The 16,313-nt window shown below is 43.8% G+C and overlaps 1 protein-coding gene across 4 annotated transcripts in view; it reads left to right on the top strand.

Annotated features, from left to right (window-relative positions):
• Positions 1 to 16,313, top strand: part of pacrg (PARK2 co-regulated) — a 196,045-nt gene that overhangs the window by 82,813 nt on the left and 96,919 nt on the right. For all 4 annotated transcript variants that reach the window (XM_069707108.1, XM_069707106.1, XM_069707107.1 and 1 more), the window contains one exon: positions 1,487 to 1,618. In XM_069707108.1, coding sequence (XP_069563209.1) covers positions 1,487 to 1,618 — 132 coding nt within the window. The remainder of the gene's footprint in view (positions 1 to 1,486; positions 1,619 to 16,313) is intronic.

The raw sequence follows: 16,313 nt of genomic DNA, 5'->3' as shown, positions 1-16,313 counted from the left end.
AAAGTGCCTTTTCTTGTGTTTTACATGCCTTGTTAGTCACAGACATTTTGTTTGGGTAGTCTTTTTCTCCTGCAGGTATACAAACCTGTGCCTATTAATTCAGCATAATATTATTCAGTATTCCCTGCCATGGTAAACAAATGCTCCAAAAGGATTCAGTTGAAATTACTCCGCTGCAATCCCACGGTGCATTAGGGCCGTTTAAGTGCAGCGAGTGCTCGGAGACACTCACTCAAGGTCCCTTATAAGAGTTTCTCCTCTTTTCTTCTCTCTCTGGCACCCGCGGCATCACATCGCACATGTAGCTGAAACTTTGATCCACGTTACATCATTCCTTTGTGACGGTTTTTACTGTGAGACGTTTGTGATTGTAAACTTTTTTTAATGTCTGGATTGTTTTGAATTATGTAGCAAACAGGCAACAGCATTGAATGATGCAACATAAGAAAACTAAACTACTATTCAGTAACGTTGTAGTAACAGCCTTTAAGATCTTTCAAGTTGGACATCAATCTTAGGCAGTCCTGCCAAAGATAACAGATCCGCGTCCCACTCTGCTCTGCTTGTGAGCTGCTGTGGCAAAATTCTGTTTCTCAATGGGTGGTAATCTGAGGATTAATGACAGCGACACATCTGCCAGTCATGTGGACACAGATGGCAGCGAATGCACACACGTGACGTAGAGAGGGAAAAGACTGGCTGTAGCGTTCTGTCATTGGTCCTCTACAACGTGCAGTTGCAAAGCTCTAATATTTTAAATTAAGCAAATCCAAATTCTTCAAGTATATGAGTGGCTTCTGCTTGAAAAATCTCACTGATGGATGTTGTTTGAAAAGTTTGGGTCACTTCGTTGGTGGAGTGTTTCTTTGCAGCTACCTTTGGGTAAATGGCCTTTTTCAGGGCCCCCGTAAAATGTTGTCATGTCTAGTGCGTTGCATTTACCTTCATCTATTCTAAGGTTACCACCATCAATGGCTCCCACAACAATAGCAGCAGACACTTTAACTGATGTGATAGGAGTTCCATTGGATTTCAGTTGCACAGTAATAGCACATATCCAATATGGAGGCAGAGAAAAGATGATCCTAACAATGCCTCTGGCAGTGCCTCTGGCTACAGGGCCAACACACACACACACACACACACACACACACACACACACACACACACACACACACACACACACACACACACACACACACACACACACACACACACACACACACACACACACACACACACAGACACTACAGCACACTATCTGTGTTTTGCCTTCCTTAGAGGAGCAGGAGAGCAGGCACATGTGTCTCCCCGAATTACTTTAAAGAAAAGGCAGTGGGAGTGATTCTATTCTTGTACGAGAAAACACAGTCAATTCGGATTTCATAAAACAACACTCTCTCTTGCTGTGCTTGTCTCATTCTGTTTATTTTGTCTGTTTTGCTTCTTTCTCTTAATTACCATTTTCTCCTCTGTGCCTGAACAGGTGGTGGCTCCCCTATCTGCAGGGGCTTTTAAGGAGCGCTCCCCCAAACCAACCACCTTTCGCAAGTGCTATCAGCGTGGAGAGCTCCCGATTGCTCTGAAACACGACTACAAAGGCAGCCTTTCATGGAAGGTAGGGGTGCTGGTGGTTTTCACAGTCTGTTGACAAAAAGGCATGGGTGCCAGATGTGTCATCAGGGAATGCTGAACAATGTCAGAATGAGGATGAGGTAGGTACTCGCAATAACACTGAATAATCTTCGGGAGAAAAGCCAAAGCTAAAGGGACCTAATTATAATCTTGCAAAGAAAAAAACAAAACATCAACCTGGCAATGAAAAAAAGGAAGCACCCAGGTCATTTTCATTCACAATCACACACAACTCTGAGACACAGTAGTTTTTGTACAGTCTCCTGTTCTTCTGGGATCATTCTTGCTGTCAAGAGGATGTGATGTTTGAATATGAAGAGTTGATAAGAGCTATGCAAACACCATTTATCGTCATCATTATCGACTCGGCTAAGGTGATAATGACACTTTCTCACATCCCCGGGTCCAGTGTGGGCTGTTATCCTGTAGGAGGCAGTGTAGATTAGCTGACTTGAAGGGCTCACAAGTCTCACAGCGCCAGTCACACAACCTATCAATCACAAACTCTGTAGGAACTCAGGGCAGTTGCAGCAAAACACAGAGAATAATTGTATATGTATTTGTGTGTGTACTGAATGTGTGTGCGTCAACGCCCCACAGAGCCATTAGGCTCCTGACTGGTACAGCGTGTGTGGGATGGATGCATTTTTCTAATCACTGCGTTCCTTTATTTCAGTTCCCACTCTGCTGCAAGCTATTCTAAAACTTCACAACTGGCATGCAGCAACAACTCTTAATGGCATTTATTCATAGTAAGCAATGATAAATGAATCAAGCAAATTATGCCCCTTTCCTCCGTTTTTCCCTACTTCAAAGGGAGAAGGAAAGGTGGGTGGGTGAGTGAGTGAGCTTTCTCGCTAGTTAGCTGTCTGTCTTCAGGTGAAAACACTGTAAAAGCATCTCTCTTTGTATGAATTATTTATGTCAAATGTTCAAATGAATCTTTGCGTTTGCAAAAAATAATGGATTTCTTTTGTGCTCTGCCGATGAAAAAGCACTCAGAAAATGGGATGTGGTGTATGAAATTGTTGCTGTCATATCCAGCGCTGCTGTTATGCTTATTGATTCCCCCCTAATACTTATAAACAGACTTATCATTTAGGGAATCCTCTGCAAAAGAAGAGTTTATCACTCAAATTGTGGCTCTTAGGGTTTGCACTTTGACTGTGAACAACTGTTTGTGGAGTGTTTTTTTTAAAATTTTTATAGAGCAGTATCTCTTCATGGATGAGATGTGTTTTTCCTATATGACTGGTATTAGCCAGCCTTCTGTTTGTTGAAAGCAGGCCAGGTAGAAAATGGTCGGCATTTGCTGCGTGCATCTGTTGTGTAGTCTTATATGTGGATACAGTGTAACAGAAAGCGTAACTGTGATCGGAGTAAGTGGAGAGGGGCTGCTGCGTGTGTTTGCACTGAGCTGCCCTCGGGGCACAGGTTCAAGACGGCAGCTCAGGATCAATCCCAGTCTGAGAGCTCAGCCCCCTAGCAAATAAAAAGTCTGGGGGAAGTCAGAAAGAGGGAGTCTTTCGGAAAGAAAAATAAATTCTGTGTTGATTTAGTTTGTGGGCTGTGTACTCAAGTGCACAGAGCGGATGCGCGCGCGCGCGCGTGTGTGTGTGTGTGTGTGTGTGTGTGCGTGCGTGTGTGCGTGCGTGTGTGTGTGTGTGCGTGTGTGTGTGTGTGTGTGTGTGTGTGTGTCAGTTTGACTGTCTGTTGATGAGCATGCGTATTCAGGTCAGGAGTTCAGGTTTCCCTCTGCAAAGATGCTGCTTGTACATGCAACTCACTTCTCAAACTGACCATGAAAAAAGACAAACAGGCCCTCATATGCAGCTAAACAAGTCAATCAATATCAGCATCTCCTCCGTACAGGTGCACAGCTCGTTTCCTCCTTCCACTCACATCGTTATACACCCTCTAAGCAGCAGGGAGAGCAGCATGTGTTTCTGCCTCCCAATGAATTATCAGCCAAATGATATTAACATTTCTCCTCTTCCACTGCAGCAGCCCAGCAATGGGCTGTAGGCAGTTGCATGAGTTAATATTCTGGTGGATAATCCGTTTTGTCGTAACTCGCTGGGGAAATATTTTGTTTTCCAAATGTCATTTGGGTAGCCGTGGAAGGTGCTACTCTGGTTTTGCTACATGTGTAGGGCCGAAATGAAACAATCATTTATCCCACGTTTGCTCTGGTTTGTGTCGTGATTGCTTGTCATAAACATCCAGTTAAGTTTCATGACAGAAGTATTTTATCTTTGTTTCTTATCATATATTTTGCACTTGGAGTTTTCTTTTAATTTTAAGAATCATATGTTTATTTTGGCCAACTTTCTTGATGGCATCACTTTTCATTATTACACCCGCACTCACAGTGCTTGGAGTACTGAACATACCCTGAATATACTTACCACTGGAGATTTGGATCTGATTTTCACCTCTGTAAAGCTTGACTGTTTGATGAGCGATATTAAATATGCAGCCACAAACTTCGATGTTATAACACTTATGTACACATTGAGCAGAAACAAAGCGTGTTTTTGAAATTTTGTAACTTCTACTTCATGGATGTGAAATGTGAGGCCAACAGTCACTCATGCGTTAGTTTTATCTGGTCCAACAACAGCTGAAATTTGTTTTTCTCTATTTTCCTCGCTAAAAAAGTTCAAATAAAACAACACTTTTTCGCCACATAAAATGTGTGTTTTGTGTGAAAAATATATTGCCGTGCGATTTAACTGCACGAAAAAAAAAAATGCCCCAGATGTGTCACGGCCTTAAGAGCCACTCAATAAATAAAACTCCTCATGCTGGGCAGGCAGTGTGGCAAATTCAGCAGTCTTGCTGAGAACTTTCTAACTATAGACTGTGGTGTTAATTCTTCAGCAGATACTAACCGATTCTTTAATTAAATCACAAATGCTGCAAAACTGTTTTTTTTTTTTTTTTTTTTTTAAGCACATGAATAATTGCAGGAAAAGAAAACATCAATTTTAAATTATTCTGTGGGACTAGAGAGCGGAGGCTTGTTGCATGAATATTCCACTATTGAATGGACTCGTCTGTGCCTGTCTTTAAAAAACAAAAGTAAGGAGCCTTACCTGTTATTGTTAATATGGAATTCTTTGCCACTTAGAAGAACATCCTCCACCCTGTGTTGATAGTGTGATCCTGCCTGAGCTGTGTTCTGTCAAACATTAGACGCGGTAGAAGATAGGTGTAAGGTGTAAACGATGAAGCAATTCGGAGCCGTTGGACACACAACTTTGGGATTATGTGTGTGTGTCTGCGTGCTCGCTTGCTAGGTTTGTGTATATGTGGCTGTAGAAGTTTGAGTCTATACGTACAGGGGAAATGCAAGTGAACTGAATGTCAAGGGCAAGTAGAAAAAGGGAAGGTTGTATCTGAAAGGTAATTTGGCTCTCGAGAGGTAAAAGCCTCAGCTGTAATGGGGCGCTCAGGTAAAAGCTTTACACGTATGGGGAACATGTGCGGCAAGTAGATAAGAGAGGCTCGAGTGAGTTCCTATCCCTGTCTGTGTGTATTTGTGTGCTTGTGTGCATGAGTGCGTGTATGGTTTGTGCTTGTATTTGGCCCCTGCCATGACGTGGAAGCCAAAGGCCTGGAACAGCACTGTAATCTACTGCGATCCCCAGTGCCAAAAAGAGAGAGAGAGAGAGAGAGAGAGAGAGAGAGAGAGAGAGAGAGAGAGAGAGAGAGAGAGAGAGAGCTCCACAGGGACTCAGCAATCAGGAGACATGGCAGCCGCTTGACTCTCAGTTATAATGGATGAGTTGAGGTCTTCCTGTGTTCCCGGTGGGGTTCGGTTTGACTCTCCCATCTCTACCCTCTGCTGTGCTCTGCAGGCTTGCAGCCAAACGCCATCGCGCACAGATGCATGCACAGACACACTCACCTCACATGTATTCTTGCTCCCTAAACAGTTTTGTTTATTTCATTTCATTGATCGTCTGTCCGCTTTATCTTGTCCCTTGATCTCCTGTTCAGCTCTGTGTCTCCTGTACGCTCCAGGTTGTTGTTTTGTCCTCTTTATAAATCCCGCCTGTCTGTTTCTGCGGGCTTCCATCCTTCCATGTCGCCAATCACCCCGCCTTCTCCGGGCTCATGTACTTTATCTATTCCCCTTTGTCCTTTTACAGAGGGCCTGTCTGGGGGCAGGAGGAAAAAAGCCATTTTATAAAAATATCAATGCAAACCAGATTTCCGCACACCCTCCGCCACCACGCCGGCTTCAGAGGGGGCGCAGAGATGAGGGGAGGGGGGCAATCAATTAATCTGATCAAGCGCTTTAGGAAATGGAGAGCGTAAGCGCTCCTAGGGGACGGATATCCATCTCCTTGGGATGATTGAATTACGCACAGTGAGAGTTGGAGAGGAGGGAGGGCTGGAGAAATGAGGTGGTTAGGGTGACCGAGGATGAGGGTGCATGTGCTTGAGAAATGCGGCGGGAGTGCGCGCTTGATACAAGTGAGAGATAGAGAGACAGAGAATTGAAATGGAGCAAAAGAGTGGGGTGAAAGAGGGATGAGGTCATTGCAGAAATGGCAATGGAAAAGGAGCCTTATTCCTCTCTCTCCCTCGTTTTCTCCCATCCGACCATTTATACTTTTATGTGTCATATCTTATGGTTGATATTCCCTTCTTTGACAGCTGTATTAAGTACATGGCACGGGGACATCGTTTTGCTTTGGAGTCAATTCAAAGCAGAGCTGCTCGCGGCTAATTTGTCTTTTACTCAACAGTAAATTGGAAGACAGTATACGTTTGGACCAACACGATGTAAGATATTCGGTTTCAGTGTACCACACCTAAATTCAATTGGTTAACGTATAATAGACGATGATATGCATGATTGACAGTGGCTTACTGCAGCAGTGCGCTAAAATGATCTCCTGAATGGTTATACGGAAATTAGACAGCTCAAAGTAACCCATCTGAGGACCATATACTTTTGCCAGCCAAATGTACAGTAACGAAGCACTTCCACAACAGCTGTTTCACAGAGATGCCTCTGTAAGTGAGCTCTTCCATTGTTTTGTAAGATGCACAATATGGCGCAACATCTTGCTTAGAAATGCTACTCGTTTCCAAAGCCACACTCTCTTTGCAGAAAATGACCTTGTCTTTAATTCCGTTGAATGCAAACCGCACCAGTCTCTCCGACTCTACGGCAGTGATTTCTTATCTGCTGCGAGCGCCGGAGCTTTGTCGGGGAACCTTTGAATAGACAGAATAAAATGGGGTTAACCATGCGTTTTCTACAGCTCCCTGGCTGAAAGCTGGATACTCTGGGGGGATAGTTCTGTGTCATAAGGAAAAAGATGAAACACAATAAGAGGAGAGAATATGAACAAGCCCCCGTGGGCTTTCTCTGAGAGGAGAGAGGAGAGAGAAAGAGGGAGTCTAGATTAGAGAAGTGGAAAAAGCAGCAGGCATTCTCGCTAAAAAATGAGAGATGAGACGAGAAAGGAGGAGTAGATGAAGGAGGTGGAAGGAAAAGGCTTCAACAAACAACACCGCGCGAAACCGCCAGGATGGGCTGCTTCCCTCGAGGGAGAGAATTGTTGAATAGCTGCTGGGAAGAAGCCGATGAGCTGCGCCTCTTTCACGCTGCTGGTGTGACTACAGGAATGGAGGGACTGTTGGAACGGAGGCATCCAGTAGAGAGAGCTTGTGTGTGGAAGGCTACATCGCCTGCCGCCCGCTGCCCTGAGCCATTATTCATTGCAAGAGGAACGCCGCATGAAGCTGATGATAGTTGTTTAGCCTGTGGGCATTCCACTCTTGCTGTGGGATGAGACAATAGCAAATAAAATGGATTTTTGGAGAAAATGGAGGATCAGCGGAGAAGCTTTTATTTAAAAAAAAGAAAAGACTTACAGTTTGAATCGATATAAAGGTTCTGTAGCGCTGCGCATGGTTCTGGTAGAAAGTGACCAATATGGGGCTCAGAGTTACAGCCATATACATTTCATTGTTTTCCTAATCCTGGTCTCCAGCAAAAGTGACCTTTATCTGTGACGCTTCTACACACGACCCCTGCCGGACGGCCAACCACTACCCGTCATCGTCTTCACCCTATGCCACGGCTTAAACTGCCACAACCAGGCGTGGGCGCAGACATGAACGATTAGCTTCTCACATTGTTTTGTGATCTGTCGAAACGCAGCTCAATCATCAAGAGGCCGTCCCCTTCTGCCCCACTGTTCATTACCTCGTCCCCAAGCTCACATCATCCCCCCCCTCCGGACACCCTGTTGATCTCAGCCCCACCGCTGCCAGCCTCCCACGCATCCAACCCTAGCTGCAACCCCACACAGCTGGCCTCCCCGTGCAGATGGCGACGAAAACAAATGCACAAACACTCTCACAGGGAAACATAGGACTGTGACTCCATGTAGACAGATGGGAAAAGCCGTGGATAGCTGGCGGTAAAGAAGGGAGAGCGAAGTGATGGATGACATCACGGCAAAGAGAAGGAGGGAGAACGTGGATCGGGCAGGGTGGCTACCAAATTAGACAGAGACAGAGGACAAGACAGAGAGGGACACGGCGTGTCTGCCAAGGCTACAAATCATGTCCCCGAATGCAGCACCAGGGCTGTCACCCCCTCCCTCCCACAAAATAAGCCAGAGATCTATTGATTGGCACTCGTATTTGCTAGCGGGCTCCAGCTCAAAATGGAGCCTTTAATTAACTTAATGGACCGGCTGCAGCTGTGTGCGAGCCAGTAAGGGAGGAATAGAAATAGATAGATAGGGGGAGAGCGGGAGTGAGAGCCAGCATGAGCAATAAGTGGGGTTAACTGCGGACCCCTTTTACTATCAGTCAGACTGGGCAGGACAGACGCAAAGTAGGAGAAGGAGGTGAGATTGAGTGGGCTGGTGTCCTCTCTCATCCTCAGCATCTCCTGCTCCCTGCATGCAGTGTCCAGCTTACCCTTTTGGGATGAAGCATGCTTCACCGCCAACCAACATTTCCCCATTCAGATCGACCACCAACAGTACTGGCGAGTCTCTGTTGGCCTGAATGGGGTTTCTCTGGGTGTCGTTTTTTTTTTTTCCTTTCTTTCTTCCATACGCTCTGTCAGCAGTCACCCGCAAAATGCTAGCCCTCCTCTAGCCCCTCCTACCCCCCTGCAGGCCCCTATTTCTGCACACGGCTGCCTGCTCTCCTCCATCCACCTCTCTCTCTCTCTCTCTCTCTCCTCTCCACTGAGCCCCATTCTCATTCCTGTCCACTCATCCATTCTGTCAAAGGTTAATTGGTTTGGAAATGATTCGATTCATTCTTAACGTTAATGCTGTTATCATGCTTTTGTTTGAAAAAAAAAAGAGAAAGAAAAACTACCCCCCACATGCACTTAAGCCTAATTTAAAATAAAGGGGAAAAAGAAAAAAAAAAATCCAATTTAATTTTTTTTTTCTTACTCTGGCCGAGGCTTGTCCCCACAAGTCTTTTCCTTTAAATTATGGCAGAATTTCATTACCTTGAAAGCTTTTCTGCCTCCTCCCCTCCCTGTCTCCAATACTTTGAATGGATCAGGACTAATGTCTTTCTTGTAACCTCAAGGTCGGAATATTTGGATCCATGGAAGTGCTCAAGGGTCCCTGTGATTAATGCACTGTACAAAATACCTTGGAATAATGCGGTGGCTGGCTGATGACTGCGCAGTGATCAGTTGTGCACACCCGCACACGCGGATACACAGACTACATACACTGTAGGTAGTTGTAGATAGAGGTGCCCCTGTCAATGCCCTTGATGTGGATCATGGGAGGCATTCATATTCAAATAGGGTTACCTAGAGGCCCTCTCTCAATTCCCCCCCAACAGTGACGCTTCCCCAGGGGAGCTCCACACTTTTCTCTCCGCAGTATGTTACATCTTTACTTACAGCGGCTTTGTTGGACACAATCGGGGTATCACTTCCCCTCAGAGCTGCTTATTGGATGACAGATTTTCATTGGGGCACATCATTCTCAGTGGAGTTCCTGTAGAAGAAAAGACCATTTGCATCTCAGTGCTCCAATGGCCACTATTTCAGTTTTCATTTACCTATTAGTATGTCACATCAGAGAATGAATTAGATAACCTCTAAATGTCGAAGAGATCTTTTTTTCACCGCACTGGTATCTTTAATAAAACAGCCACTCTCTGATTACTACTTCGGTCTTGATGTTTTTTTGCTGACGCGGCTGCGATGTCTGATAAAAACTTGATTTTCTCTGTTTCCGTGGCCACCTTGTAGAGGTCCTCGCGGTGGCTGCTGTGTATGCTGTCCACGCCCTATTGATCAGAGACACAGAGGCCTCTGTATTGAAGCTGTTTGCTGGGCTACAGATGCTATCTCCACTTTTGTTAATTATTTACATTCAGTTCCACAAATCTGATCAATAGTTAATTGAGCCAGCGGGAGCTGTCTGGGAGAAAAACAAAAACTTTGCAGAATTAAGGGACAAAATCCTCAGTGCTGCACTGTAAAGAAGTTCTGTTTTCCATCTAAAGTAAGTGGCTTAAAGGCAAAAGGAGAAGACACAGAATGACTTCATACTCCGGGCTTTCGTCGAGTCTTCACCCTCTTAAAGCAGAAACATTTCTAAATGACAACATTTTAAGGGAGTAGGGGACTCCTGGCCGTTCTCCTGATTTAAGTGCCATTTAAAGTGACAGGTGCCTGACTAGAATCCACTTCTAATGTTTGTCTGTTGTCTGCTTTAGGGAAAGAGGAGGCCTCTGAACTCCCGGGGCTACATTTATCAAAGCATGCATAAAACAAAATCAAGGTGGTTGAGCTGCCTGTACACACAAGATAGTTGGTTTTAATGAAGCATGCAGTGAACAATAATAAATCCTACTTCTGCTCATAAATGAACAGGCTCGTTTACAAATGACATTTTTTATCTTTCCAGTGCAATTTGAATAGCTGAGGACTTGTGTGCTCCCTGAAGGCAGAGATAGCACTGACCTCACTAAATATTCTCTAAGTTGTCCTCCCTGTCAACAATACTTGATTAGCTTGCCGGCAATCAATCAGTTCTTCTCAGTCACTGCACACAAATCAACATCTGTCAAATTATAGAGCAAAATATAGCACTGTCTCAGCTGTGGTTTAGATGACAAACATACTTTTCAAAGATTTTAATGTTTGATCATTAGATTTGACTACTCAGGTCTTTTAAATGAAATTAAAGTAGGTGGTAATATTTTACACTGTTTGAGAAGTTAGGACTCTCGTGTACTACACCGTAAGATGGTCTATAACCTGGTACCTATTTAGAAAATATGGAAATAAAGCAAAATGAATGTTCTTTCCATTTAAAGATATGAAATGTGCTTATCTTTAGTGTGACTAGTTTTAAAATCACTTGGATCCTAAAGGAACGCAGTACTTTGGGATACGATATGATGAACATTTTTCATTTGATAACCGTAGCATATCTTCAGTCTTGTTAAACTACAAAGAAAATGATGGCTTTTTGGGAAGAGACAGAGCCGCTATGTCATGTTCTTGGTCTTTTTGGTCTTATCCGTTGTGTCCTCAGTCTCTCTATGTTCAGTTTTTGGCCTGCCACGCCTACCTCACCTGCAGCCACATGACAATCAGCCCCATCAGCATATACAGTATGCTACTACTTTTCCATTTCCATGTTATCAGACAGTTCTGTTGTACCTTGTTGGACATTATTTCTGCATCACTTCCGTACCTCCCAATTCCTGTGTCAGACCTTCCCTGTTTGGATTTTCAGTCATTGTGCTTTGATTTCCTGATTTCACTACAGCCAGTAAGTGATGCTAATTTTTGTTCTACCACCTCCCTTTTGTGTTGTGCATTTGGGTCATCAACCTTGCCCAATCATAACACAGCATCCCTCTGAGCTGTGGAAGAGTAATCTAGGTTATGGGGATGAAATTTGAAGATATTTTTTAGCCTCGATTTCTAAGTTTTTGGACTCGGATAACACCAAGACCTGAATGGCTGAGGGTTTTCACACATGCATTCTGTTTACCATTCTGTTCTGGACCTGTAACTACTTTTACCTGAGCCAGAATTTAGTAAGATTTATTTTTTTGTAATTCTGTGATACATTCTAGTGGCCTAAATGGGAATATGAATGAAGGGGGAAAAAAAACATTCAGTAAAGCTAAACGAAATGAGGTTCAAATAAACAAAAATATTGAATTGCACTTTCACACGTGGCATTTCCAAAGGAGGGGGAAAAAAAAGAGCAGCTAACAAATGCTGTGAACACTTTCACCTATTATAGAGACTGTGGCAAAAGTGAAGAAAAAATTGCTTGACCTTAAAAAACATCCAGAAACTGCAGCACACTGAGAGACATTATTGCCCCAGAAAGGGTGCAGAGTACTTTAGTGTTATTCAATAGATGACAAAGTAGCTGCAATTACACGAGCCCGAAGCACATCACGGCTGATGGTGACGCTGAGAGTCCATCTCTATCAACCACAGATGAGACTTGACCTAAGAACTGAGCACATAGTTTTAAATTATTGCAGTTATTTTAACAGAGACAACCTTAGAAAATGTGTCCATCATATTCTTTTTTTTTTAAATTTTTTTAGATTGTTACACCAAAACATAACAGTTCATCATGAGGGCAGAATGATTCAAATATCGTGGTCATCAACAGATCATTCAAATTTTCACCTGCAGATTATATTGGCTTGAAATAGCAAAATATGTATACAGCTGCATGTGTGTAGTGATGCGCAAGAAAAGAAACAACATAGTAGTGGCAATGTGCATGTAAAATGACTAAATTGCACCCCGGAGGAAATTAAACAGTATTTCTTGAGGTAAACAGAAATCTCTCTATCTTGGGAATGTTTTTTTTTATTTATAGAAACTTGCCTGGAAAATGTTTGATTATCCCAAGTTAATTTAAATCAACACAGCATTCAGTTGATGTTCTCAACACTCTGATATGTAAAGAAAAGAGGGGCTTTACTTTCCAGATTGGAAGAGCTGGGGAGTGATGCAGCACACCAATGTGTATTTGACTTTATATGTATGTGTGTAAATGCGGTTTGTGTGTCAGTCTGAGCGACTGAGTGACAGGAAGTGATTAAGGTATGCAGCGGCAGCTCCGTTTTTAGTAATCTGTCCTGGCACACCTCAGGGGGACGAACAGTAAGCGCCTGGCTCTCGCTGCTAATGCTTCAGGGCCCGTAGATGCATTATGAGGGAAAATGTATCTCATTGTTTCTGTTCCCATTTACCACTTGGAGCTCCACGTTTTTTGTCATTGTTAACTGACAAACATGTCAATGACTAATCTGCGTGGGTGTTCGACCACCTCACCGTGTATCGGCTTTGGCGTCTCCTTATCTCGCTGCTGTTTCCAGCCTGTCACTGATAAGAGGGAAGGAAGGAAAGAAGGTGTATATGTGGCGCGGGGGAAATAAGCAAAATGAAAAGAAAAGGAGAATTGTATAAATTTTATATATAGCAGAAATGCAGGGCATTATTAAAGAGAGGGGTCTCTCTGGTGACACACTCGCCCCTTTTTCTGTTTGTGTTAGGTATGTTAGGCGAACGCAACCGCGTTGCCTTATTTCATGGGAGCAGATAAACAGCGTCTCAGTTTTGTCCGCATCTACTTGAGCTAAAGGCTTGTACGTACGTGTTGAGGAAACAAAATACAACACAAAGAGCATTTATCCACCCTCGAGCATCTTTCGAGGCAGTCAGGTTTGTTTTGATTTGTGTGTGCGACTTAAGTGCACACCCGCAAGACACACTGGTCTATATTTCGAAGCAAAAGACAGAAGGCTCAGTAATTTGTGTTCAGATGGATGAGTAGGCGAAGAGGCGAGAATCGCCACGCCAGCCGTGACTCTGACTTCAATCTGGGTCTGACCTGACCCAGCAGTATTGCTAAATCTGACTTGTTACATGACGGGTGCTCTGGCACACTTCGCCTCGCTGAGACAACCTCTGGCCGCAATCTGGGTGTCTTTGTCAGCTCAGAGCTGCCCGGCCCCCAGAATCGCTGAGGTGGTGGATTTTCCTCTCCTCCCTTACTCATTGTCTGCGCCCCCCGGCCCCCATCCCCGCACCCTCTTACTCCTCCCCAACATCCACGGATCAGCATTTTTTTTTCTCTCTTTGCTGTCACCCATTCACACTTCCATGGACCAGAGGCTTTCTCAAAAACCAGGGAACTGTAGTCTAGAGACGGAAACCCCCGAGATCGTTTCCTTTCTGGCAATTAGCAGCACTCAGACACCTCACTGTATCCCGGTGGCTTCTCGTAGACCAACGCAAGAAAAGTATGACAAGAAAGGGGAGGGGAATGATGAGAAAGAGAGAGAATGAAACATACACACAGAAGCGTTTGATTAAGTGGTCTTTTAAATGCGTGAGTGGGCAGCAATTCAGCAGCTCTTTAGTCTCGGGAGGACCTGTCTCAATTACCCTAATGAGGCAGAGTGACTTTGACTTCCCAGGAAGGCTATGGGAGGAAGGGAGCCTTGCAAGACCATATAGGAGAAGCTGAGAGAACAAGGGTAATGTGTGTGTGTGTGTGTGTGTGTGTGTGTGTGTGTGTGTGTGTGTGTGTGTGTGTGTGTGTGTGTGTGTGTGTGTGTGTGTGTGTGTGTGTGTGTGTGTGTGTGTGTGTGTGTGTGTGTGTGTGTGTGTGTGTGTGTGTGTGTGTGAGAAAGACGCAGGATGTGGCTGCCCTGTGAAGTTAAATGGAGCGTGCCGGTTTCCCAATGAGCCAGTTTTAGCTGGCGGACTGACACACAGTGACCTCCCACTGTGTGCATCACTTTCTCATCTGGGCTGTCAGGGAATGGCGGTTAACCCCAGTCTGCCCCGAACCTTGGCCTTCGTTAAACCAATAGATATCGTCAATAAAGGTCTAACATGAAGAGTACACGTCACCATGTGTAGACCAAATGTATTCTTATCCTGCCTCGTAAAGACAGAATTAAATCATTTTAGGACCAGGAAAGTTTTAATTTTATGAACCTCACTCATAATGGTGGGAGTTTGGCTGTTTTGAAATATCAGACTTTTTCTGGTACAACGGTCTTTCCGCTTCCTGACACAAGGTAATGTAACCAGCCTGTGCTGTATGTGACCCTGTCCCTCAACAAATGCACAAACATGCCACAAACTGCACTTTTGTGGAAGCTATCAGCACAGTGTCATCTCACTATTACCCTCATGCACCCGGCGTTCCCCTTTACATGACATCCTATTAGCAATTCCACATGTAGCTACTTAACACCATGTTGCCTTTCAGGAACACATGTAGGTGGAAGAGTATGACAACGCTCCTCCATATTTAAACAGTGCATATTGAACATGAAATGTCATTGTTATTCATAAACTTCATTTCTAGCTGGCTGACTTCTTTGGACTGCTGTCTTCCCAGCCAGCGAGTGCTTTTTGCCCCAGTAAGCAGACAGACCCAAGCAGGTCAACTTTGGTTAGTCTAAACCAAGAAGTAATTCCTGCACAGTTGCATAACTATGCTCCTTTCTCATTGTCAGCTGTCTGTCTCCCTGATCTTCTTTCAGTTTGTCTGAAAGTCTGCATCATTATAGCCAGACTTTGGCTTTTGAAAAAGTTCCAAAAAGACAAAATGCTGTATTTCCATGAACTATGTGGTGGATCTTCGTGGTTGCTAAAGACTGAATCTAGTAATTTTTTTGCAATCTCTCTACATTTTTTTTAAGTGTAACTTTTATTGTAAAATCTCCACCATGTTTTTTGCACATTATATAATATGCAATATCATGAATGCTTTTAAATAAATGTAAATAGATGACTTTTTCTAAGCACATTTATGCTTTAATTATTTTGGATATTTTGGTTTGTAATGTGTTGCTCCGGTCAAACCTTATGTTTTTTTTTGTCCTGGAGTGTCCTCTAAGAATCAACAGCATCCAAAGAATTTAAACTTTAAGACGTTTTTTTTTTTTTCTCAACCGTTTTTAAGCCCTCGTTTCGTCTTACCGAACAAGGTGTTGTTGTGTGGCCAAAGCCCTCTCTGATAGCCATGTCACCTTTCACATTCAATTGTTGCAAAACAACTGGAATCATTTGTCATTCTTTCTGGGCCACTGAGTGAAATATGACTCACAGGCCTTTAGAAATGTTGAATTTAAAAAAAGACTTTGGCACACGGTGCCTTTGTCTCAAATCTCCTCCTTCTTCCCTCTTTGCTCTCAGTCATACAGAAGAAATGGCTTTCATTTGGACACTCGTAACAGTCTCTCTTAATGGCTCTTTGTGATAGAAGTTATTTATGGCACTATTCATTTTAATCTGTCAGTCTGGGGTAAAAAAAAAAAAAAAAAAAGATATGCCCATGAAATGGCTGCTGCTAAAGGCTGTGTACCTTGTTGCTGGCCAGAATGCTCCTCCTTTTATACAGGAAATGAAGAGAGACTGTATGCCAAGGCCGGGGATGATTTAGCTCATTAAGTTGGGGTTTGAATTGCAATACAGCCGGCAGAGCTTGGCTTCAGGTGTGAAAATGTCAATAGCAAAGAGTGCCACGTCTCCCTTGTCAGCCCTGACGGAAGACCAACGACCAGCCAGGCTGCCATTTGTCTTCCTGAGTGAGTTTTCTAATAACCGTAATGGCTGTTGCAATAAATTACCAACAGGCTGTCACAGAGAA

Source organism: Brachyistius frenatus, unplaced genomic scaffold (genome assembly GCF_029030835.1).
Source record: "Brachyistius frenatus isolate BFR_SWC_R1_liver_20210118 unplaced genomic scaffold, ASM2903083v1 Contig_67, whole genome shotgun sequence".
Taxonomy (NCBI): domain Eukaryota; kingdom Metazoa; phylum Chordata; class Actinopteri; family Embiotocidae; genus Brachyistius; species Brachyistius frenatus.
The sequence above is the reverse complement of the archived record's forward strand: the minus strand, read 5'-3'. Positions and strand labels throughout refer to the sequence as shown.